At 36.6% G+C, this 25,207-nt stretch overlaps 4 protein-coding genes across 4 annotated transcripts; 2 read left to right on the forward strand and 2 right to left on the reverse strand.

The window, feature by feature from the left end:
• Positions 1 to 1,440: 1,440 nt before the first annotated feature.
• LOC105690612 (ras-like protein 2) lies at positions 1,441 to 11,453 on the forward strand. The gene is made up of 4 exons (XM_012408569.3): positions 1,441 to 1,797; positions 7,300 to 7,387; positions 7,715 to 7,926; positions 8,028 to 11,453. Exons 1-4 carry the CDS (start codon positions 1,693 to 1,695, stop codon positions 8,220 to 8,222), a joined length of 600 nt encoding a protein of 199 aa, XP_012263992.1. The 5' UTR covers positions 1,441 to 1,692; the 3' UTR covers positions 8,223 to 11,453.
• Positions 10,712 to 14,238, reverse strand: LOC105690455. The gene is made up of 5 exons (XM_012408234.3): positions 14,097 to 14,238; positions 12,956 to 13,986; positions 12,602 to 12,873; positions 12,202 to 12,525; positions 10,712 to 12,140 (listed from the first exon to the last, which is right to left on the reverse strand). The coding sequence occupies exons 2-5, from the start codon at positions 13,002 to 13,004 to the stop codon at positions 11,955 to 11,957; spliced, it is 831 nt and encodes a 276-aa protein (XP_012263657.2). The 5' UTR covers positions 13,005 to 13,986; positions 14,097 to 14,238; the 3' UTR covers positions 10,712 to 11,954.
• A 569-nt stretch (positions 14,239 to 14,807) lies between these two features.
• On the reverse strand, positions 14,808 to 21,612 carry LOC105690492 (CCR4-NOT transcription complex subunit 2-like). Its single transcript, XM_020855026.2, has 8 exons — positions 21,285 to 21,612; positions 19,703 to 20,051; positions 18,145 to 18,371; positions 16,181 to 16,423; positions 15,785 to 16,046; positions 15,407 to 15,514; positions 15,056 to 15,281; positions 14,808 to 14,934 (listed from the first exon to the last, which is right to left on the reverse strand). The coding sequence occupies exons 2-7, from the start codon at positions 20,020 to 20,022 to the stop codon at positions 15,062 to 15,064; spliced, it is 1,380 nt and encodes a 459-aa protein (XP_020710685.1). The 5' UTR covers positions 20,023 to 20,051; positions 21,285 to 21,612; the 3' UTR covers positions 14,808 to 14,934; positions 15,056 to 15,061.
• A 201-nt stretch (positions 21,613 to 21,813) lies between these two features.
• LOC105690576 (V-type proton ATPase subunit E) lies at positions 21,814 to 25,115 on the forward strand. The gene is made up of 5 exons (XM_012408490.2): positions 21,814 to 22,007; positions 22,340 to 22,515; positions 23,169 to 23,337; positions 23,471 to 23,654; positions 23,937 to 25,115. The coding sequence occupies exons 1-5, from the start codon at positions 21,975 to 21,977 to the stop codon at positions 24,053 to 24,055; spliced, it is 681 nt and encodes a 226-aa protein (XP_012263913.1). The 5' UTR covers positions 21,814 to 21,974; the 3' UTR covers positions 24,056 to 25,115.
• The last annotated feature ends 92 nt before the right edge of the window (positions 25,116 to 25,207 follow it).

Raw genomic sequence — 25,207 nt, forward strand, 5'->3', positions numbered from 1 at the left:
TAATCTACGAACCGATCCCCTCTTCGTAATATTAGTATTAAACATATCGATTGCAAGGACGCTGGTTCAGACCATAAAAAAGTTTCAAAGTGAAAAGATGTTGGCTGTCGTCGCAACAAGTCGTCATGTCCTTAGGCCCCTTGTTGGCGTTCTTACGAGGACATCTGTACGCGGAAATAGCTGGGGAAGAGTAATTTCTGGTCCACCAAGAGTCAGAATATCTTTTGCCGTAAGTTGAACGGTTTGATTTTTGTACATTTGAGTGAAAGTGTCGGAGCTCCAATTTAAGTTATCTTTGGTTTCATTACGAGCACAGAAGGGCTGATGCAGTGAAAATATTATCTTAAAAAGTTCGAATGGTTTATATTCGAATTCACTCGAATGTGAGCCACTCGTCTGATCATATTCGTAAATCGCGTACAAACGTTATCGAGTTTACCTTATCGCTTTTATCAGTTATATCCAGGCAGTATCTCTTGCGTAAGTGTAAGACTAGACTCTGATGGCAACGTCATCCAACACGCAACCGTTCGAAAGCATTCTATTTGGCTTGAGAATGGGCTTCATTTATTAAACAGGCAATTGTAATATGCTAGAATTTTTTTATTTTTCAGGAAAAATTAGCTCATGGCGTCGTGATGTTCGTTGCTTTTAGCTGGATTCCCCTGGTAGTCTCGAAAAACATGTCCACGTATAACCCACAGAAAGACGATGAAGAAGACGAAGAGTAGAATGGTGAAGCGCAAAAATTGAGTAACGATTTTTGAAGTACCAGTAGTAATTGAAATCTTACTATGATTTGTTGACATAATATCTTCCATTGTACTTGTTGCAATAAAATTACGTTTGAATCTGAAAAACATGAGATCAATCCCATAAAGTGCCCGTTTGAAGTATGTATATTGAACTTGCACTTAATTTTCTATTACCTAAAGGAATTATGCTTGATATTCAGGGGGAACAACAAGAAATAGCTGGTCTTACGAAAGAATTGGAATTTTTTTATTACTGTACTATACGAATTCGTTCGGTTCCCATTATTCATTAGCATGCTCGATTATACTTAATAGTAAGATAATAAATTTGTAGGACTATGGTAATTACATAAATACAATAATTAATAATATCAGTCAGTGATGACATCAATACAAACTAGACTCGATTCAAAACTAAATGCCTGGGACATTGCTGACGTCGGATGTTGTAATTCGCCGGTGAGTCAAGAATTCAGGCTCAACAATCAGCAGTTCGTGACCCTTTTCAAATTTCGAATACCCCGCGGCAATTTGAACGTAACAGCGACTCTGGTGTACTTTTGTTGATTAACCCCATAACATGGCTACACCCATCATGGCGCGAGTACCAAAAGTGCAGTGAGCAAATCCCCAAGTTGCAGCAGCAGCAGCGCGACGACGACAAAACACACAAAACAATAAAAAAAAGACAGTCGCGTCGTTGGTTCTCGTGCCTTCAGACGGCTTTAGATCAGACTAGACTCAGTAGACGGCAAAGAGCCATTGTCGGTGGTGGGTCGTGTGGATCTCTAGTGTCCGGAACAGTTTCGTTATTACGTTTGGTTTACGTCATATTTAACAAAAAGTGAAAAGGTGCTTGTGGCGTTTGAAAATCACCGTTGGATGTGTGAAAGATTAAAAAATTACCAGATTGTATTGATTAAATAAACAAACAAAAATGTCTAGACCAGGTGAAAGACAGAGCTATGCTCAAACGTACAAATTGGTTGTCGTAGGCGGAGGTGGTGTCGGAAAATCAGCTATTACGATACAATTCATTCAAGTGAGTAATTATTCCAGTTATGAAAAGCTGTAAACGTCTGCGCGGGTGTATAGCCTCCGCTTTTCCAAAGTCTGACCATTTTACGTGCGTTTTCACAATTATACACGTATTACCTATGTGTAGATAGACGTGCATAATACGCGCGTACTTCGCTTCGCAATCTGCATAATAAAAAGAATAAATAAAAATTACTATCGAAAAACGTCCGTCTCAGTAACTGGGAGATATCATAGGATATGGTTCATTTGTAATTTACAATTGAAAGATAGTGTTTCCCACCCACGCGAATACAGAACTATTGTCATTATGATATTATAAAATTTCAATTCGTAAAAACATCACGCCCGAAATTCATGCGCGGCCACATAGACAGATAAGTGACCGCCGATTTCGAACGCGTCATATCAAATACTTCCAATGCGATTCATAATTTTCATACAATTTAATCGCTCAACTTTTGCACATTTAGTCACTGAATTATCTCTAATCTTTTCATGTTTTACAATCGTCGTTACACAGTCATTTAATCTATGTACTTATTTCTACTGCTGCGTTAATTTGTACTCTACATTCCATACGAGAGACGAACCCGCGTCCTTTTATTTCTTTTGTCCATTTTTTTTGTAAGCAATTCCAAAAAATTGTACAAAACTTACGTAACCAATTCATAAGCCGCCGCCCTTAATTGTCAATTACTTTACAACACCCTCTCGCAGATTTCTAATAATAACAACAACATTAACGTCGTCGTTCGAAGGCAAGCCTTCAAATATTAATTAGTTGATTTTTTTTTTTCATGCGCAATTTGCACGCTAGCTCGGATTTGTGACGATGATAATTTTCTCGTATCGTCGTGTCGATGGATTAATTACGGCAAATCGCTGAACAGACCGAATCTGAATTAATATTCTGGCTGATCGATTATGATGGTCGTCGAGAAAACTAATTTCGAAGCGTTTCTATGATACCAACATTTCCCATGCTGATGTAATATTATTGGCGAAGTAAGTTCTCGTTCGGCAATCGTGAAGTTTTATTTTTATACCTACACGTATATTATTTATTCATTGCTTCGCATAAGATCACTGTGCGTATTTGGCATTGGCATCGAACGTCCTACGGTTCTCTCGCCTACACAGTTTTACCGTGGACGTTCTATTATAGAAACTTGCTAGCTCTTAACACATCGGCCAGAAGTTGCCTTCGCAGTTTCGAATTTTCGTCGTTTTTGTATTTTCATTTATCTTCCTCACCCTTCTCTCTCTCTCTCTCTCTCTCTCTCTTTCTTTCTTTTTCCTCTCTCGTTTTCCTTTCAATTTCACGCCACCCTTTGATCATATAACTTCGTACCGAGCATAACAAATATTACGTCACGTTATTCGTGGAATGTGAATTAATTTCACGATAAGCGACTACAATAGGTTTGGAATTTTTTGAATTCTAATTGCGGTTTACGGTACGCTTACTTTGTAAGTGATGACTAATTAATTATTTTCCTCTCGGAATTATAATTCATCAACGGTATAAAAATTTCTCTTGCACTTTTTCGATAGGAATTTTCTAACCGCCGTACTTTTTATATGGAAATTTTCTCTATTTGCAATGAATGTGAAATATCTACATACGTAATCGCGTGATTCGTTCCTCTATTTTTGGCGGTCCAACTCCAGCTCCTTGATCCACGATTTTTTTATTATGTATTTCGTACCGCGACTCTGATAGTGTGATAGAAAATTTTCGTTGACCGTTGTTCCTTATTCTATAATATTGTAATTAGTTCTTTTAACGAATTATTCTCATCTGACGTAACAATCGAAGAATTAATTAATGCAGTAGACTACACAAGGCGGCAAATAATGGAAACGAAAACCCACGGGTAATTAGCAATGAATATCGCCCAAATGAGGAATAACTTGATTCTTTTTTTCCTCGAACTCTATTTTCCTTATATCATATTGTGAAATTCCAATGATAATTACACTCCAACTCATTATTGATATACAAATAATTAGATCCTTCTTACATCCCGTCAAGACGACATATTAATTAATAATAATTGACGCGCGATCGGCGATGTAAACAATGGGATGCAGAGAGCGAACAGATATAATTATATTTGCAATAATTGACTACCCATGCGTAGACATAAGATTCCAGTTTCTTGTCGCGATACTTATCGCGTGCTGTAGTGTCGTGAATTCTGTAAAAATCAATGCTCGGATAGTGTCACAAATTTTCAATCAACTTATTTCAAATTCCCGCACTCTCGGAAGAAAATTATTAAAAGATTGAGAAACTTCTTGGGAGAAAAAAAAAAAAAATAGAAGAGGAATCAATAAAGTCGAATTTCTATTCGTACTGAATTATTTCTTTAATTATTTCTTTTTTTCATCGTTTATTCCGGCTTGTTTTTTTAATTGTTCACAATTCGCCGACGTACATTCAAATTTCCGTGACGGTCGATGTGAAACAAAAATAAGTACATAACCGACTCGAATTTTTTGATTTTTTTTTTTTAACGTTGAATTTAATTACCGATAAAATTCCGTTTCACAAGTCGCGTGTACATATATTACAAAATATTTATCACGGTACCCTGATTGACATTCTGGCGAGGAAATGAGGAAAATGAAAAAAATTGGTGATTAATTTTTTTCTACGTTATCGCAATGATTGTGGTATACGTATCGTGAAAATTCACAATATAATCAACGTTCATTTTGATGACGATATAAATGACACGCGTTGCAACGCTCCTTAGTCGGTATTGTTCTTATATATTCGCGGAATATAACTGTCTCATGTATAAGTCTACATATACCCGTATAATTACATGCGTATAAATACCTATACGTATAGCGTTACGCTTGTTTCAACCGCGAAAGGAAATAATAATCGGGAGTAAAGAAAAAGGAAGAATAAAAATTATGTACGTAGATACATACATGGGTATTGATAACGAAACACTGAACTCCATATCCTCGTATTTTTCAAGATCACGACTTCCGTTCGAATAGTATCGCAAGAAATCATATATGATCATTACGTCACCTTGCGATTATCGGTATTGCGTTACAACTCTATGTAACTTTATCATCGTATTTTCATACATGGAGATTATTCTCATAATAGCACGTCGCGACGCACGTAGGATGGAAATTCGATTTGATGCTGAAAAAATTGAAATACAAACGAATAATCATATAAATAGAATGACAACAGGTTTTTCATATTTCTGCGAGAATTTTTCTACTCGCATTTCTCGACATTGGTATACAGATAATAACGTGAATGTATAATAGATCTCCTTATATGTGTTCGTGATTCTAAATCTGCGTCATATACTCATATCATCTCGGTAGTTTTAATAGAGACTGGGTTATATCGAGCACGAGGTGATATCACTGCTGCTTTCGTTTCAATGTCAGACTACTAATACGATGATTGTACGCGTACAATATCGCTAGAAATATTTTTACCCCTGTTATGAATCTATGAAAATTTTGAATGTACGATCATGTCGATAACGTTGGTGCCCGTTCAGCGTCGGGAGGACGAAGAAGATTATCGCGGAAGATGATCCCGAAATTGAAAAAGTTCTAAATTCGCTCTTCGTCGTACCCGGGAATCGAAAGACCGTCGGAGATTTTTCGTGATCTTCCTCGAAACCGTTGGCGTCTTTCCGAGCGCTCGATGCCTCTCGTCTTTCATTGCATCGCAGCTTTCTCGATATTCGATATTTACAGCGGTATTCGCAGGTAGCGCAAAATTGGAGTGAATTTCAGTTCGTTAAAAGTTTAATTCTCATTGTCAGTTGCAAGCGGTATTCAATTACGAACGTACGTATTCGTAGCTGTACCCGGTGTAAACGAGTGTCCTCGAAATGTGTACATATGTGGCGGTCTTCCGTCGTCCAGGTCGCGTCGTTGACTTCGGGCGATGTCGTTGTCCTTTGAGACACCATCGTCATCGCCACCGTCGTCATCGTCCTCGGCAGAAGCTAGCTCGGTACGGTTGAACGTCAAAGACGGACGACTATAACGTAACAAGACAAACATCGTGCTCTGAACACACTCGCCTTTATAACCTGATCTAAAATACCGGATGTTGAAGCCCAAACACGGACGAAGTATCATTGAACAGTTCGTTCGTTCTGCGCTTACTTGTTTGCTTGCCTTTTCTCCTCCTTCTCCTTCATCTGCTGCTGCTGCTGCCGCTTCTTTGAGTTTTCCTCCGTCTATCTGCACGGACGACGGCTCAAAAAGGCCCTTGAGATATCCCGCATGCTGTTGCCGTGGCTGCTGCTCCTCCGGCTGATTATTGCTTCGCTGCAATCTTCCGACTCAAAGACCACCGGAAATGATACCCCATGCCCTGTTTTCACTGCGTTCTTTATTGCGCCCCTATACCTTTGTGTAACGCTGTACCTCGAGTATACATACGTACCTCTTCTACACGAGTGGAGGTACGCGATATCAACCAAAGAGAAAGACGGAAGGCAAACGGTATTCCTTTGTCCCTTCATGCGTCTGCAGCGGAGCCACCTGAAATAAAGAAATTTTCAAATCAGAAACCCGTAATGTATTTACGTACACATATTTCAATGACGCATAATCACCGGCTCGGGGTCAATGGGAGTTTTTATACATACTGTATAGCTCGTGTCGTTTTGACCGTTGAAAAAGTTCCCCCTGTCCCCATCGCAAAGTTATCGAATCAAAGAATCGATTAAATCATTTTCAAAATTCTCACATCCCTGTCAAATGCTATTGAACGTCGGTGAAGAGCTCGGTATGGCAACATTTGCTTTTATCCTAATCGAGATAAGAATAAAACGCCTCTACGTTTTAATTCGACAGAAATTTAATACGACGTTTAACGAGCTTTTATTACAAAAATGGTTGCAATATACTTTAACATATTGGATCCTCCGGCAGCAATATAATTAGTCGTTGATTGAATAGTTCTTCGCCTAGAACGCAATATAATGATATTATTAGCTTCTGTTGTCTATTTATAAGCTATTACTTTCACTCGGCGATAAAAGAAAGCTTAATATATTTTATTCGGTTATTGTCGATACGTTTCTGCCCATCCATTGAATGCCAGCGAAATAATGAAATTATTGCAGTCTCGTTGCAATTCCGATGAGCTTCCACCCATGCAGACACACCCAGATCATCGTAAGAGATTTATCGAAGTCTATCGATCCGAGTTTATCATATGGAGCAAAAAAAGCTCGTTAAACAAGGCGGGACAACCATATTTGATATTTATATAATTAGGAGATCGAATATCGATCGATATAACCAAGAACCGCGTGTACGAGCAGAAATAAAACTCAATTCGGTTGTTGTTTTTTTTTTTTTCTTCTTTAACGAGTATGACTGCATCGTTTTTTTTTCGGTACCGAAAGCGAAAATTATCTGTTCTTTTTTTCTTTCTTCTTTTCCATTTTATTTCTACCGGATGCAATTTAAATCCCAGCTTCTCGTGTTTCAGAGCTATTTCGTCACCGACTATGACCCGACCATCGAAGACTCCTATACGAAACAGTGCGTCATCGATGATACACCAGCCAAACTCGACAGTAAGTATATACCATGGTATATTTATATATGTATATGTAAACATCAAAGTATGTAACAGCGTATACATATAAGACGGTTTCATTGGTCTCTCTTTTTTTCTTTCTGTTGCCGCGGTATTTTTATTACCAGTCGGCCCAGCTGTCGCGGCTCGATTTCCATGGTTTTTAAAAAACGAGAAGAAAAGTTTTCATCGAGTTATCATGTTCGGAACAATGTTAACCGGCGACCGAAATACGGGGGAAATTTCGGGAGCGCAATACCGCAACACGTTACGTGTGTAGCATAACATCTGGATCGGCGGCTCACACGTTTCAATTTTTTTTCAGTTTTGGACACTGCCGGTCAGGAAGAATTCAGCGCCATGCGAGAGCAGTACATGCGTAGCGGCGAGGGTTTCCTTTTAGTTTTTTCAGTTACCGATCACTCGTCATTCGAGGAGATGTTCAAGTTTCACCGACAAATTCTCAGGGTCAAAGACCGTGACGAATTTCCCATGTTGATGGTCGGCAATAAGGCTGACCTCGACCACCAGAGAGCTGTAGGTTCAAAGGCTGAGAATAATTTATTCGGTGGTGGATATTAGAGCGAATAGAATCGAAGAACGAACTCACCCACGTGGCTGTGAAATATTTTTTACAGGTCCCCGTTGAAGAGGCTCAAAATTTGGCTCGACAATTAAAAATTCCCTACATAGAGTGCAGCGCAAAGCTGAGGATGAACGTGGATCAAGCCTTTCACGAACTCGTGCGGATCGTCCGCAAATTTCAGCTCTCGGAACGGCCGCCTCTGAAGCCAAACTACAAAAAGAACAAGACAAAGTGTTGCGTATTGTAATAGTATTTATCATCTTGCACGTTCTATCGCCGTAGTGCTGAAACAGATAATTAAGTTTAAGACGAACTAACGAAAGAAAAAGAGAGAAAATCGTTGCAAAAGCGATAACAACGTAGATAATCACTTGCCAATAGAATTGCGGCAGCTGTCCACGTAGATCAAGGATGGAAGTTCGCCGATCGCGATTTTTACTTTAAGTTATGCTATATACGATAGTAGGTACTCATATACATATACGTCATGTTATTCGAAAACGTAATTCGTGATATTCCCAGAAATTAGCAAGTAATCTCAATACGTGGATTAGACTCGTCGCCAAATCTCAAGTAGACGATGGCATCGAAAAACACTTGTGGCGAGTTATATTGATTGAATAGTAGTAATAACAAAACCTATTTGTTGGTGCCTACGAGGAATTGATTATCCAAAAGATAATCAACTTTTATAATTTTTTTTTTTTTAAATTAATATTTATGTACACAATTTTATTGATCGTTGTTACATATTTTTTGGTTCGAAGTATTTCGCCTCGATTGAATCATCAAACTTTTCACAAGCCTCGATAGCTGAAATTCTTCATTTAATTTGGACGATATCAACGTTATACATTCGATATTGCATTGGATCAAAATCAACACCGTTGATTAGATGTTAGGCTTTATAGTAATTCAAATAAAACAAAAAAAGCGAACATTAGAAACAACCGTCTCTGGGGGTACGGTTTTACAAAAAATAAAATCAAAAATCAAACGGCGATAAATTTACACAAATAAATATAAATATATATACATTTATATATATATGGACAATATTTAAGTAATAAGTAAACATGTCGCGGAGTCATCATCTTTTATCATCAAAGTTATAGGCATACCCGTACTTTGAAAAAAAAAAAAAAAAAAAAAAAACATTTGGGCCAGTCTCGGGAATTTCGGAGTCAGTTGGCGAAAGGGAAAAGAAACGTTTGGGGGGGGGGGGGGGGGGAGGGGTAAACTGTATTTTTATTCACCTTGATGTTCGCCAGGAAATACAATGTCGGAATTTCAATAGATTGTTCAAATTACGAAGTTACGAGGTAGGACAACGTTTCATGTGTTAGACTAAAGTGTTGAAAGATGTTTCAATCGTTGCTCGTTGATCGAGTGAACATAAAATTAATTCATATTTGGAACTAAACCAGAAACTATTTCCATGGAATAGTTGGAAGGAGGGGGGCGCAAAAAATAAAATAAAATAAACAAATAAAACAAAACAAAAAAGAAAAGAAAAGATGAGAATTTCATAATTGAGAATAATTTTTATATATTTTTTATAAACGTTTCGGAAGGGTTTTTTAAAATGCTGGGTGAGGATAATAGTTTAAAACAACGAGAAGTTCAGATTTTTAATACGATTATCTATTTAAAATACTTTTTATCTCTTCGAGTGCTTTGGTTCGAAATATTTTTTATATGCACATACATACATATATCGATATAATATGATTATACCTACTTATACGGAAAAGTACCTACCAAAATAAACACTGCAGGCACTAATAATAGCCTCGTATGTTAAAAATGTGTTCTTAATTCGTACGAGCGATACATATTGTGCAGGAGGATAACTTGTCATCAGGCATATCTGGACGAAATTATTCATTTTGAAAGAATAAAAATATTTGTATATATTACCGCTTACAACAAGATAGGCGTATAAGGTTTCACCATGGTTGTCAACCTTGGAGGACTATTTACATTTAGAGTATGGCGTCTGATCATGATTCTAAATTTTTCTTATTTTTTTTCTTTCTTTTCAATTTTTTTTTTGTTATTCTATAACTTTCATTCTAGTACCAGAATTTATAAAATGCAGCAATTTGTACGGTAGACTTATCAGCGATTTGAAGATTAGTTCAAATTATTATTTATGAATGATTTAAGTCATAATTTATTAAATTTCCTACAATCTCAGATGAGATTTTTATACGGATTTTTTTTTTTGTTTTTTAAAAAAAGTAAAGTAGGAAACTAGACAAAGGATTTCAATATTTCAGTGTTGCAGTGTCGAAATTTTTTGGCATACGGTCGTATCTTTTTCAATACAAATATACCGACTCTCGTTAAATTTAATCTGTACGCCAGTACTGGTTGTGAATTTATTAATAATACTGAAGACGCTAGCAAGATCTAAATAGTTAAACTCAATATCGTCGAATTACACAAAACGCGAATTTTTTTTAGAGAAATTAGAATGCTTTTTGTCAGAGTATCGCGCTAATATAATTCCTCGATGCGAAAAGCTGTGTTTTAATTATTATTCTTTCATTTTCTACACCGCTACGAACATTTTATTTTATAACGCGTACCACATTTGTTGTCGATATGAAATTATTATTGAAACACGTAAAAGAATAATAATAGCTAAAATGTGTTAGAGTTTTAATTGTACATAATAAGTATCAACGTTCTGTAGTTATTATAAACAATGATTGTTTATTTAATGGATACGAGAGGAAAGAAAAACAAAAAAAAAAACAAAAACAAAATGTAAACATAACGTCTTAACTGTGAATTAATAATGTTTATGAAATATTTACATTTTTAATGCCACCAATGACTAATAATCATCATATGGAAGTTTTAATTGTAAAAATAATTGTGCTAAATGTATAACGAAGACTAAAAGAATAATGGAATTTATACGCACTATACAGAGATTTACGCAGACTCATATTCGCACATGTCAAAGGCATCTCATTTTCTGATTAATTGATTAGGGACCGCATGAAAAAACGATCGACTACTTCGAGTAAGTGTCCCGTTTGATCAAAATTAAGCGCGCGGTCATTCAATTCATTATTATTATTCGAGGTGCCTATATGGCCGGTATAACAGATGCAATCGATGTGCGTTCTCAAGCTATATTCATACATACATAGTTATACATATAGGTGCATTAATGTAGGTTTAACAATAATTTCATTATACTGCCAGGATTACTTCATCAATCATATTAACGTTCAATTATTGTTCACATATACACTAAGGATACGATTATTTAATTGAATATATAGTGTTCTGAGGTCCAATTGATTATCACGTAGTCGATAAATTCCTGACATTCTAATACAACGTATGTATTACGCACAACGGTTGATTTATATAACGAGAATTACTGTTTCAATGACAAATAATGTACACCAAATAACACCAAAATAAACTAATTATTACAAAATCTTTTACAAAAAAATGGCAGTTCTCATTCTTACCCGTTTTCATCAAGTACGCGTTCCCGTGGACCGTGTAATAGATTGTGACAACCTCACCGGGCTTGCAGAAATCCCCCGCCCAGAGGCGGACGACGAGATTTTATGGAATACGACGTATTCTCATCAGAGTCTTCGTTGTCAGCTCTGTCTTTCCTGACACAAGGAGCTTTACGCGGTTTTATAATCTTCGTCCGATCATCAATCTCCTTAATTTTTTCCATCGAAGTTGCGATTTTTTCGAGCCATGCTCGATGATGGTCTTGAAGTTGTTTCATATTCTCATGCACCTCTGGATACATACGTAGACCGAGGATACTTTCGAACTTTTCGAAGTAATTTTTAATCTCTTTCATTTTCATCCTCCTGGCCCGTTTTCGACCATATGTTTTACCGATGTTTGATTTTAATTTATCTAATTGCAGTTGTCGCATTTGAACGGTTCTGAATACAGACTTTCGCCTAAGTCGAATCCATTTCAACTGTCAAAGAATACCTTTACGCCTGTTCGACAAATTCTGCGCATCTATTTCTTTAATTCTCAATTGGTATTTGAAGTGAAAGTTTTCAGCCTGTAGTCGCTCGTAATCCTTCTGGTCCAAATCTGGTGTCAGGATCTTCAAAGTGTCGAAAACGATCTCCTTCTCGACCAACTGATCTCTCAGACGGGCCTGCAGCATGTTTACAGAATTGAAATGATATTAGATTTTAGCATCAAAAATAAAAACTTACATATCGAATACGATTCTTGGATATCTCTTTCATTTTAGCAAGCTGGCGATTAATCAGAGCCTGGATTTCTTTGGCGGCGAACAATTTTCCGTTCGCGTAACATTGACCACCAGCGGTTCGTTCTTTCGCGACCAATTCCTCCAGAGCAGCATCTGCCTCGTCATTTATTTTGCTCAAATTGTCTCGCAGTATCGTGATTTCTCCTTTGAATTCTTCCTCCCCAGATTCAAGTTCTTCGCGCAAAACTTCGTAGTTCGATAACTTTTTTAAGTAACTAGTTTCCAAAGGATGTGCTTCGTTCGGCTCTCCGAAGACTCTCGTCATCTGTGGATTGAAATTACAAAATTAATCACTCATTTATGATCGTATCAGAAAAATTGTCCTTTGATTGATTATTCACCTCTTTTCTTCTGAAGTGTTTGACTAGTTGATCGTGGAAAAAATCGTTGCGCTCAACGTGGACTTTATTCTGGGCTCTGGCTTCTAGAAATTCTTCGAGTAATGCACTCCTATCTATGGTATTCGATTCCAGGAATTCCTGCGGATATCCCAGGCTGCTGTCAGCGTCCTTAATCGATCCAGGGCCTGACGAATACGATGAATTCTTATCAATGGCTAGGGCGTCTTCTTCGAGAAGCACACTTGGCGATAATTCCAGCCGATCCAAGAGTTCTGAATAATTATATTTTCGATCAATTCAATTTCATTCGAAATAGGTTTGAGTCTCTTCCTATATTACTTCTTAGTAATTTACCTGCTAATTCCGCGCTGATTTTTGGCCCCATTGACCTGGATAACTTCATGATAGGTCATCAAAGACGCCGGACCACTGACACATTCGTAATCCTGATTCGTCAGCAATAGCATTTTTAACTGCTAGGATAAAGTTTCTATGGACGACGATTGATCAATATCAAATCGCGCATGAATACCGTCACTATAATTTGCATCGTTTTTATGTCCTGTGCATTTACATTCTAATCAAAGGTTCAAATCGTTTCAGACTTTTCTGTCGCACCAAATAGCGGCGTCCCCATTATAGTATCCCTTGGCCATGTGATTTTTATAAAAGTCAGAGGTGATCATCAAATTTTGTCATTTCGTTCCAGCAGTAGTGTGCTTGTGAAAAAAAAGTGTAATTTGGATGGCCTACAGTCAGGAGTTGGACGAAATATTGAAAATTCAGATAGTAATTATCTATTCCTATAAATTTAGAAACTTAGTTCTTTATTGTACTAGATAATTCAGTGACATATTGATAATCGTCAAAGCGTAGCCTTTACAATCATTTTATGAGTGTGGCGATCTTTTGACGCTAAGGTAAATTAAAACATGAAAAAACTCAGAGGTCACATTAATTAGATAGTTCATTTAATGCAAAATAATGTACGTAGATAAAAATTTCCGCAATTTTTTACTCCTGAGATAATCATCAGTCGTCACTGGGCGTTGGAGTTTCTGTAGCTGTTCCTTTTCGAGTCGTTGGTTTCCTTCTGGGAATGTCCAGCTTTTTTCTTATTACGTCGGAGAAGAGATCTGCTTCTCCCACCTGTTCAATTGCAACAGTCCAGCGAGATATCAACTGGCCCAAACTTGCCAGCGCATCGTTTAGTTCTTTTGTGTCGTCCTTTACCGTTGTCGTATCTTGCCCAGCAACTAAGCCGACAATTATTAGTAGCAGGCAGAAGCTTGTGACACTAAACTTGGCCCACATATTTCAAGTTTATCGAATGAAGTACGATTGACTGGTTGAATGATGTCTGGCTGACGGTAGATTTATTTTACCTGTAGTGCAAAAAAAATGATTACAGTAGTCTATGACGAATAAATGGATTGAAAATGATTTAGCTCTTTCTTAATAAGTTGGATTTCTAAATAAATATGAAGTCTCTCACCTTGACCTAAATTGGTACCTGCTGATTAAGACGATCACCTAGTATTTAGATTTTGTTAGTAATTTGCTTCTCACAGATTAATTACAAGGCCAACTTGCGAATGAAAGAGACGGAAACGTGGTATGCAATGGAACCACAGAGATAAATCTGTTTGCTTGACACTAGGTCTTCGATAATCATACAAATGGGGGGGAAAAAAAGAAAAAAAAAGAAACAACTTTTGCTTACGTAGATTGTAACGGCAAATCAACACGTGAAGAAATATAGTGAATCGTTCAGTTTCACGGAGTGACAGGCTGACAATCTTTTTAGTTATCTTTAATTTTTTCGAAAAGCAAGGACCTAATACTGTTACGAATTGAATGAAAATTTCGAGAAAAATATTAGGAAATAGATTTGACTAAGAAATGCCGATGTCCTTGGAGCTTTCTCCTGACGACAAATCTTGTAAACAATATTCGGGTTCATCTGAAATTTGTCTGCATTCCGAAAGTTTTTAGAAAGAAAATTGAGGTACTAATTCAACAAACAGCTAGCGCAGAAAGGAATGAAAAATAAACAACAATAATTTTATTTTTTCTAAGGAGTGGTTGTAGTTTTCACAGGATCGTTCTTCGAGTAGCTATTATCATCTATCATGCATCGTCGATAGTGGAAAAAATATTTTCAATCACGATAAATATTAATCGTTAAATGAAATCTTAGGCATGCTTAGCAAGAAACTTGGTTTATTACTCTTTGAATTTTATGTTTTTATTAAAGATTATTAAATTTGTTCATTTATACAATAGCTGAATTTCTTCCAGCTCGAAGACAGCACAAGAGTCTGCAGGCAGATCTGAAATCAGAAATAAATTTGCACCAATTAATTATGGAATTTTACAGAAGCATCGTAATACAGCATGGATTGATATAATTTTTTATCTACTTATAGAATATGAATTTATTTATTTTTGTACCTGTAGTCAAGGCTGGGATTGGTGAAAAGTGGTGGGGAGATGTGGCCTGTTCTCCAGCTTAGTGTAGTCTAAATGGAACTCTTTCGCAACCTTCCGCCAATTCTGCGCATCAAAGTAGTAATAAGTACCCCGTTCGTACGTTGACGTCTTTTCCACAGGACCCAAACCTGGTGCCTGCGTGATCCAAACTTTCTCTTCCATGTGGTACCGCCATTCCCGACTGTACCTGTTTCACATGCCAGATGGAATATATTCTCATTGACGATAACTTGAGTATATGTAATTTTTTTAATTGCTCCAGAAAGTTATATCACAATTAGGGACTGATATATAGTACTTGGTAATAATTACAATTCTGCTGCGGCCGCTAGCTGCAACACGTCTCCAACGTTCGTGTAAAACATATAAAATAGGAGATCATCTTTATACCGATTTAGTTTAACAGGCGCCAGCTTATCCCTATTGCAGAAAATAAAAACAAGTGTTAAAAAATTAATGAATTTGATTCGAATGATGATTAAATTTACAGTCGACGATTCAAGGTGCGTGGAGGTCCAATACTAAATCATCTAATACAACAAATAAGTCAAATAAGAGAAGAAAATTTATCACATCAAAGGTAAACAACAGGTAGGACATGAGAACGAATTGAATTAGAAAAGAAATCTAAAGTTTGCTCACTAAAATCATCAAAACTACCTCATTTTCTATGACAAAAAAAATAATCACCTGATGGAGGCATTGATGAGATATTCTGGTGGTACGTGAAAATCGATATCTTGGGGTCGACAAGGCGTTTCCGCCCAGGGTCCACCAAAGTTCTGGTAAAGGTTTTCGGGTGAATTAAGATTAAGTCCAAGAGCGGTGAGGTCCTGCCCCAGCGCCAGTGATACGAGATTCGGATCTGTTTCTGCTGCTCTGATAAACGTCAACAGTCCCACCATCCCGAATTGGTCTTTCACCATACTTGCAGGTATATGCGTCACTTTACCTGTAATCATAAGTGTATGATACTCTAATCTAGGCTACAACTAAAAAAAGCTGTGTAACTCACGAGCTCATTAGTCTGTGGTTTATGAAATATGTTTTAACTATAAAACGAATAACTTAGATTGAACCGCTCACCATCGGGTGATGTTTGAATGCCTCTTTTCGACGCCTGTGATTTTTCCGAGCCAGGTGCTCTATTTACTTGGAGTACATCCTGACCAATTTCTGGACCAAGTCCCACAACCATTCCTTTATCCCCAGAAATACTACCCCCAGGTGACGGCCCTTCCCTGCTTTGTGTGCCTGGTAACGCAGGAAAGTCTTCCGAGCTCATGGTAAATTCACTTGCTTCGGATGTTGGCTGTTTTACCATGCCAACTGTAACAAAATATTTTTCATGAAAGCATACGTAGTATCGAACGAAGGGAATCAGAAAATTGGTAGATTGGGAAATTGAATAAAACAAGATGTTCACCCTTTGTAGTCCAAGCTATGCGACCAATAAAATAATTTACTTAAAAATGGATGCATTCAATTAGGATATATGAAAAACGTATGTAATTGTGACTTTGCTGGAAATATTTTTGCAAATTACAGTCAACATCGGACCTGTAGAAACAAAAAGTGGAATTGGGCCACACTCAAACAGGACCGCAAGAGGTAAATATTGCTGGATAAGAATAAATATAATAGCTCAACTGTAAGAGAAAAAGGGGCAGGGAAAAAACATGGATCTTGACCTGTGCAGGCGTAACTGAAGTATGACAAAACTATGAGACAACAATTGTAACAACAGACACGATGCATGTTTCTACAACATGTAACAAGAAGAACTGCAAAGTTCTTTAGCCAGTACCACGAACAATAATGGCAACATTGAATTGGATTGCAAACACAAATATACAACTTTTCCATCACTGTGTACAATGATAACAAACGGGATACTATTTTTGATTGGATATCGATTGAAAGGATGGAGAATTTTGTCAATGTGTATTTATGCATCATCGAATTTACGTATTTGTTCCTGTTAATTACTTGGAATCTCTTCAAAAGTTAGTAATCTTTAACATTCATTCATGCAAAAATTTGATGGATCAAAGATTATTAACAAATTAGATTTATGTTAGACACATACGTATAAATGCAGTGCATCATTGTTTTGCATATCTAGGTAAGTGAGGGAAGAATACTGGGTAACTGTGTTTTAAGGTTTTTCGCAAACAAATCAAAAATAATAAAAATAATAAATACTTTGCTGAGCATTACTACATCTCTGCAAGAAGGGCAGATTAATTTTGAAATGCATATGTTTTTGTGCCAGACACTTATTACCTTATACTTAACACCCTGCATAGATATTTGTTTCAACAACTGAATTTTTGTCTGAGCACAAATATCATAAGACATGCAGCGTCTTAAAAAATATGGCAAGCTATCAAGATAATGATCACAATATCTATGAAGTTTCATTGAAGTGATACTATAATTAAAGATATCTAAAGGGCTCAACTGTAGGATGAATTTAAATAGTGTATCAACAAATGCACTAAATCCTACAGGTAGTCGGAGTTCTATCAATGAAATAATCACCCTTTTTCGTGGAACATGTTTTCTACAATTGTGCATGGGACAATCGGAAAAAGTTCTGGCTAACTACCAGTATAGGGATTATCTAATGAAAATTCGAGAATACTTCTACGATCAAAGCAATTAAAAAATTATTTAATAGTTAGTGGTATTTTTAACATGCTTGAAAACAAATCAGTAATAATATTATACTGTAAAAATTTGAGAAAAATATCAGAAATTAATGTATAGCATACTGAAAACTCCTAGCTCATTCGCCCAGCGTGCTTGTCTCGCTTAATTTAAATCGATACAGTTATCGATATCAAGTAATATTTTCTCTCACGAGTTTTAAGTTATTTTTATATTCTATAGTTTGTCCATTGAAATTCAATGTTATCTCATTATTTATCCGGTGCAAATTCGTAAGCTGGATGAAGAACCGACATAATAAGATGCAAACAGCAAGTAGCAGTAGAAACGAAGATAAATTGAAATCGCTTCTCTCGCCATAGTCGCATAGGACTAACCATAAGGTTGCTTGCCCGGCATAGGACTTGGCTGAGGCATAGAGTCACCCTGACCTCGGTTCGTCAGCGAGGGGAACTCCGAAAGGTCCAGAAGGGGAGGGGTGCTGGTGTCTCCCCCGCCCCCACTTCCAAACACAGAGTGGAAATTGTTGATCGCACCTTGAGATCCGTAGCTGCGAGTTTGAGGTATTCCAAAACTGCCCATGCTACCCATTGGGTTCGAGTTCCTGCAAGAATCGAGCAAATTACTGCCATCTGTTTATACTTGATTGTCTCCCACCCATTGTTGCAAATAATGCCTACTTAAGATTCATCTTTGGCCCTCAATTGTCACGACTAAGTACTTCAGATATATTGTTTTATCAAATGCTACAAGATATAAGCGTGACCAATTGTCTGAGTTTAATTTTTTCCTTTCAATTGAATGATTCTTAGTTATCATGTTCATTTAATACTTTCACATGACTGTAAGGATTGTATTCTAATCACGGAATTGAAAGATCAAAGGATAAGGTCAGCTTATATAAAAATCGTCCAATGTTTTCTTTTGTGTTTGTTATGCCCCCAATTTGTGCAAACAATACACTTGGGATGAAGCTGAGCAGAAAGCCAACGATCCAAGTAAATTATTTGTCACACAGATATTAGTCTGAGTTGAAAAAAGCAGACATAGACATTGTCAATAGATTAAATTCATTTACCTTACCCTTCGATATAAGGCAAATAAATGCCTGAACACAAGATCGTACATGATTATAGTCCGTACATAAAATTCACTCAAATTTAATCATATTCTTTACCAAGAAGATTTCAATTATGCTTTCTTCATTTCATGTAATGTCATAAAGCACAAAAAATATCTGTTAGTGCATGAAGATTTTATGACAGTTAGTAGGGTTACTATTGAACAGCTGTTTTCAAGAGTAATTCATTTATTTTAATGGAACATAATGGTTTATTTCCCATGATTTCAATTCAGAATCGCAGATTTTTTTTCGCTTCATGTTATTTTGTCATAATATTATAATGGTAATTTTTTAGTTCCATAGCGTGTGTATGTTTTATTTCAATAGCCAAACAGTCCATGTTAAGACAAAGCAAGTCATAGCATTAGCAGAAAATAATCATTTGCTTAGTATTTTGCTTCCAACTGTGAAATTTTGAAAAGAATTCATTTTCCATCAGCCCAAAATTAAAAAAGTTGTTTGAATTTCTCTGTCATATATTGAACTTAGTTCTCTTTTATACCATAAACTTGATTCTGGACTTGAATTCATTAATTGTATAATTTCAGTAGTGCCTCTGTGTGTCTTGTTTTTTTTTTCAGCTCATGATGTGACCGACTGATTGAATATCGAAAGATACACTAATTAGAATATTTATACAACAAATTCTCTTGATAGTTAATTTTTTGGTGCACAACAGCAAGAAAGTAGTACAGCAATGTTAACATCTATAATCTTTTACAGCATAAAGAATAAAATCCAACAACACAGCTTATGTATTGTTGACTAACAATTACGCAGAAAATATATGGTAGTTTGATTCGAGGACTGACCCAATAGCAGGCATGGTTCGTCTGTCGGTGAAAGCTCTCTGCCCAAAGAGCCCTCTGCTCCCCATAGGTGACAACTGCTGTTGGGTAGGATGCACGGTAGGTTGTGCACCTCCGGCACCACCAGGGTAGATGTTGGCTCCAACAGCAGATGAGTTCCCCGTACTCGACGTACTTGCTGATGACCCTGAGAACATGCCCGAGGTAGGCGTGACATGACCCGGAAGGGTCGACGAGCTTAAGCCCCCCCCACTGCCCCCACGCGAGGTAAGGCTTGCGTTCGCTATACTGCGTGGTGGCTGCTCAAAGTTCAGGTTGGCCATAGCCCGATGGCTCCACTATAAAGTACCTGCTGGGGCACACCAATACACTTTTCTTTAAGTCACAACTAGACGTATTCTTTTTTAGTAGGGTAATCAAATCACTAATGTATGGAATATTTTTATAAAATAAGTTTAAAAGCGAGACGCTTTTTCTGGTGCATGGTAAGCCAAAATTCGAAATTCATTTATAGTATTAGCTCGAAGGATTAGAACAATAACAATCCAAATGTCAATTACATTATAGAATTTTTTATGCGAAGAAAGTACCATGATAATCAATCAGTTGTTTGGATTATTGGCATAATCTCTGCAGCAACTGAATGCATGTAATAATGGAATAAACTGGAAGCAACACCTTCAAAGGTAAGTATTATGTTTGATTTCATGTAGTAATGTATTATAAATGATGATTCCCGATACTGCACTAACAACGTTTCTCATTATCTATGTACATGTTAACTTGTGAACATTTGCAGCACGTTGAAAGCGAAACAATTGGTCGATTATGTTTACAAAAAATTTTATTCCAGTTATTATTAGGTGTTATGCTGACAGCACATTTGTGCTGGTAACATCATAGTCAAAACATTCTCCATGAACAGTTTTGAATTGAGCTTTCAGCACACTACCAGCGCTGTGCGTAGAAAATATTTCTCATAGTTCATTTACGCTGGTCATAAATCTATGCAATGTACGAACATCATGCTGAAAATTATCTGAGTAGAATTATTTGCAAAAGATAAATACAGAAAATGTTTTCCTGCAATGTGGTTTGAAGTGAACTATAAAAAACTTGATACGTAGCAAATCGTCATTGACCTTTGTCTCGTAGTAAGGAAAATCCACCTGTGGCAGATTTTAAGTGTCTCAGAGCATTTGTATATTTGTACTCGTGGTTAAGAGTCGCAATTTTTTCTCTAATTTAGAGTGGTTGAATGACATTACGTGGTGAGAATCCCTAGCCAATGGCTGGGTAAACATTGGTTCGATGCGTGGCTTGATGCGATGCGCAATCGAGCAATGGGTAACCCTAGTAAAATTTTTGATTTGTCGTTGAATAACAAAGGAGAAAAGAGGTAGCCTAGTGAATTTGTGACTAAGTTAGGAATAGGATGAGCACACGGGAATAGCCAAGAAGATCCTGTTGGTGATGAGTATGACGTTACACAGGCCACAGTCAAGTGACAAGCATAAGGAAACGAAGGTTATAATGCAAGCGTTTTTTAATACGAGACATTTTGGGAAGATCTATTTATTATTACCTATTTTATTAGTCCCCGCTGAAAATCACTGCAGTGAGTATTGAATTGAATTCATGATAAACAAAGTAGATGAACGTCAAAAAAAAAACACCAAAAAGTCGATGTTGTTGACTTGGAATGAACGTGTTACGTTGAAATAGTTTAAACATACAATTGTTTGCACACACGGAGTCCAACTCGCGATCACACTTATCAACTAAACCCACGATTTCACGTACATTTCAGCACAGTTTTAACCAATATAAAACCTACTTATACCGTACAGTTTGTCGAACTTAAACAACACTAGAGACACAGATATCTGCCATATTAACAATTTTACGAACGCTTTCAAATCAGCAATGAAATTATGTTATTACACAAAAATAATGACGCGATGATATCAATCAAAATATGAAATTCAATAAATCATATAATTATTCATATAGAACATGAAAAGCAATATTATTTCCGTGATATTTGTTGAACGAAAAATAAGTTGCGATGCTTTTGACTAAGGACATCAGCAATATTGCGTGCGCATCGATCATATGATCGCGTTCACTGTCGGTCGGACGTTCATCGCTGATCTCCACTGGTGCTTTGTAGGCGTTGACTTCTTCCATCTACTTTGCACTTGTGTTTTTAATATTTTCGAAGCGATCCGCTGGGACTTTTGAGATCCTTTGAACGCCATAAAAATAATTCACCATGGCTCTCAGCGACGCCGATGTCCAGAAACAGGTGAGTCCGAAAAATCATTATTTTCGTTGCTAATATTCGCTGTTTCTATTCTTGGTTCAAGAAGAGCTCCGCCTCTTTTCGCAACAGATTCAGATTTGGCGTGCAGAATATTGCCAACGAAACTGCGTCCATCGTTTCGGTTGTTTCCCGATAACTTGTTTTTTTATCTCACAGGCTAAAATCGATTTTTCATACTGATCCAGGATCAATTCTATCTCTCTAGCAGACGACTTGACGAGATCAATATAGCACATATGTCTGGATTGGAGTGCATTACCCTAATTTTAGAATTACAGGGAGAATGAATAAACTACATTACGATTATGTTACAGATCAAGCATATGATGGCCTTCATCGAGCAGGAGGCAAACGAAAAGGCTGAAGAGATCGATGCAAAAGCGGAGGAAGAATTCAACATCGAAAAAGGACGTCTTGTCCAACAGCAACGACTTAAGATTATGGAATTTTTCGAAAAGAAGGAAAAACAGGTTGAGCTGCAGAAGAAAATGTAGGCATAAGAATATGTTATTTCAATTATCTCAGTACTGTCTTAAGTCAACCATGCCTAAGATGTCACATGTCTTAAAAGTGCCACACCCACCTTTTTGCCACTTAAGTTCAAATTGGCAGTTCAAGCTGCAAACCCCATTTGTCAATAATCAAGTGTCCCAATTAATCAATTTGCTGATACTATACTTTGAATATTTTTTTTACTTTTTATAACACGTCACTTCAAACTTCACATAATATTATGTAATCAATAATAGAGCGTGCAGGTTAGGTGTAGTTTATTTGTTTTGAGTCTTTCGTATAATCTCTAAGATCACAATCTTCAGTTAAAACTGCAGCGCGCCAATTGGTGTCCAGATCACATTGCCTCTGCATATTCTGTTCTAAATATTTTTATTCCAATTTACTTTTAATTTAAAGTCAACATGACACTTCATTCAAAGTTTAATTTATCACAGGATAATGTGCAGTTTGACAGGTGATTGTGAAATTGTTTCTTCAGTGGGTTTTGTTTCTTGTAATTGTGTCAGTAATTTTATTTACATCAGGCGCAATCCACAAGACAGAATCTTATTCACTTATTGTTAGTGTTGTGTTTTCAACTAAGTGAATTGACAACAACAATATCATGAACAATAATCATTATTGCAGCCAATCTTCCAACATGCTTAATCAAGCTCGTCTGAAGGTCCTGAAGGTACGAGAAGATCATGTACGCAACGTACTTGATGAAGCAAGGAAGAGACTGGGTGAAGTAACTCGTGATCAATCTCGCTACAGTCAAGTTCTCAAGTCTCTTATTGTCCAGAGTTTGTATCAGGTAATTATTTTTATCATATTTTAATATCTCATCCTGAACTCTTCCTAGATATCATTAGATGATCTGTAGTCTTACGAGAAGTGTGAAAAAAATTTATCCTTTGTTATAAAGCGATATTTACTTGCATTTACAGCTGATGGAAGCAAACATCGTAGTCCGAGTTCGCCAAAATGACGTTGCATTAACGGAATCCATCCTTGCAACCATCCAAGATACATACAAAGAAGTCTCTGGTAAAGATACTGTCATTAAGGTAGACAAGGATAACTTCTTACCTGTTGACAGTTGCGGAGGAGTAGAGCTGCTTGCTGGTAGAGGTATGTAAATTATTACAACTTAATTACCACCATAGCTCCACAATTGTCCTCTGTCTTTTGACTCAAAATAATCCAGGGGCATTTCAAGCGATCAAAAGTTTACCAACCCGTTCGTAATATCAAGGAATAGTGTTTAATGTTTTTACTGCTGATTGCGTTTGATTACATGCAAGGACGAGAAACCGTTTTCACAAAAAATTCTTGATTTATGTGCAATTGATCTCATTTATCGAAATCACAGAGACCGATGGCATCTAATGTTGGATTTGAAAATGTTTCCAGGACGCATAAAAATCAGCAACACCCTGGAGTCTAGGCTAGAGCTTATTGCTCAGCAATTAGTGCCCGAGGTTCGTTCAGCTTTGTTCGGGCGCAATCCCAATCGCAAATTCACCGACTAGGTGCCCATCACTCAGCCCACATCTGTGTCTCTACAAAACATTCCCTTTTTCGCAACTAACAACTATTAAAATGTACAGTATATGTGGAATCAGTATATGACAATACTTCCGCTTGCATCAAGAATGTATCACGTTAAAAAAAGAAAAAAAAATACACGTTAAGTAGTTTAGTAAACAATCAACGTGCAACGTTATCTGAATAATCTTTACCCGCCCAAAACCGTTAAAATATAGTATACATAGATTTTGAATTTTAATTTGTGTATGGGGTGGGTCAATTTCTTTCTTATCGTTGATAACCATCAAACCCGCCAAGCTAAAAATTGAAAAGTTCCAACGTGTACACTGACTGCAGGATAGGTACTGGACGCAAACTTCTTTCAAGCATTTAAAATTATGTTCAGCACAAGTATTGCTAAATCTACTTGATAATCTAAATTCCATTCTGCGTTTTACTTGCCTTTAAGCGCGAGCTGATTAATAATTAATAATTGTCTTGACAATTAATTGATTTGATCAAAGTGCAATAAATTCATTGTTACCGGAATGTTTATCTGAAACAATGTCATGTGGTAGCTTTACGTTGGTTATTATAGTAATATAAATTTATTCGTTATACTCTAAAAGTATTTGTGTCGTAGAGAGCAGTATTGTTTTATCGATGCACCCTACAGTTGCACAGATTAGAAGACATCGAGTACTCAGACACACACACACACTCATACATTTGGCTTCACTTTTGTAGATAGAACTTGATTCTTTGTGGAATACATTGATAATGATAAATTATAACAATTCCAATATTAAGAAATATTGAATTCTTTATCGGTATGGTATCGGGTTTCTTGAACTTCATGTCATAGCACCATTGTTGCTCTGAGCAATTTAACAATTAGACATCGTTTATCATTACTATGTATCCAGTACCAAGAGCTGTACACAACCATGATGTTCAGAATATGTATCGTTAGTGTTTCACTGTAAATATGTATGTAATTTGGTGTATTATAAACAGCTAAAAGAATTACCTAAATATATCTAGAACAATTATAAACCGAAACGTCATTTGTTTTCGATTTTTGATTATTGAACAGACGAGCCTATGAAATTTCTCTTTGTAATGAGGTACCGATTCTTAATTCGATACAAGTC

Source organism: Athalia rosae, chromosome 1 (genome assembly GCF_917208135.1).
Source record: "Athalia rosae chromosome 1, iyAthRosa1.1, whole genome shotgun sequence".
In the NCBI taxonomy this organism is placed as follows: domain Eukaryota; kingdom Metazoa; phylum Arthropoda; class Insecta; order Hymenoptera; family Athaliidae; genus Athalia; species Athalia rosae.

Excerpts from the sequence above, each read along its gene's own strand:
- LOC105690612 (XM_012408569.3), top strand. The coding sequence starts at position 1,693 with ATGTCTAGACCAGGTGAAAGACAGAGCTATGCTCAAACGTACAAATTG. Across the intron at positions 1,798-7,299 it reads TTACGATACAATTCATTCAA|AGCTATTTCGTCACCGACTA; the intron begins GTGAGTAATTAT and ends CTCGTGTTTCAG. Across the intron at positions 7,388-7,714 it reads TACACCAGCCAAACTCGACA|TTTTGGACACTGCCGGTCAG; the intron begins GTAAGTATATAC and ends ATTTTTTTTCAG.
- LOC105690455 (XM_012408234.3), bottom strand. The coding sequence starts at position 13,004 with ATGAAGTTATCCAGGTCAATGGGGCCAAAAATCAGCGCGGAATTAGCA. Across the intron at positions 12,526-12,601 it reads AACACTTCAGAAGAAAAGAG|ATGACGAGAGTCTTCGGAGA; the intron begins GTGAATAATCAA and ends TTCAATCCACAG. Across the intron at positions 12,141-12,201 it reads CCAAGAATCGTATTCGATAT|GCCCGTCTGAGAGATCAGTT; the intron begins GTAAGTTTTTAT and ends AACATGCTGCAG.
- LOC105690576 (XM_012408490.2), top strand. The coding sequence starts at position 21,975 with ATGGCTCTCAGCGACGCCGATGTCCAGAAACAG. Across the intron at positions 22,008-22,339 it reads ACGCCGATGTCCAGAAACAG|ATCAAGCATATGATGGCCTT; the intron begins GTGAGTCCGAAA and ends ATTATGTTACAG. Across the intron at positions 22,516-23,168 it reads GTTGAGCTGCAGAAGAAAAT|CCAATCTTCCAACATGCTTA; the intron begins GTAGGCATAAGA and ends TCATTATTGCAG.
- LOC105690492 (XM_020855026.2), bottom strand. The coding sequence starts at position 20,022 with ATGGCCAACCTGAACTTTGAGCAGCCACCACGCAGTATAGCGAACGCA. Across the intron at positions 18,372-19,702 it reads CGAACCATGCCTGCTATTGG|GAACTCGAACCCAATGGGTA; the intron begins GTCAGTCCTCGA and ends CGATTCTTGCAG. Across the intron at positions 15,515-15,784 it reads CTCATCAATGCCTCCATCAG|GGATAAGCTGGCGCCTGTTA; the intron begins GTGATTATTTTT and ends TTTCTGCAATAG.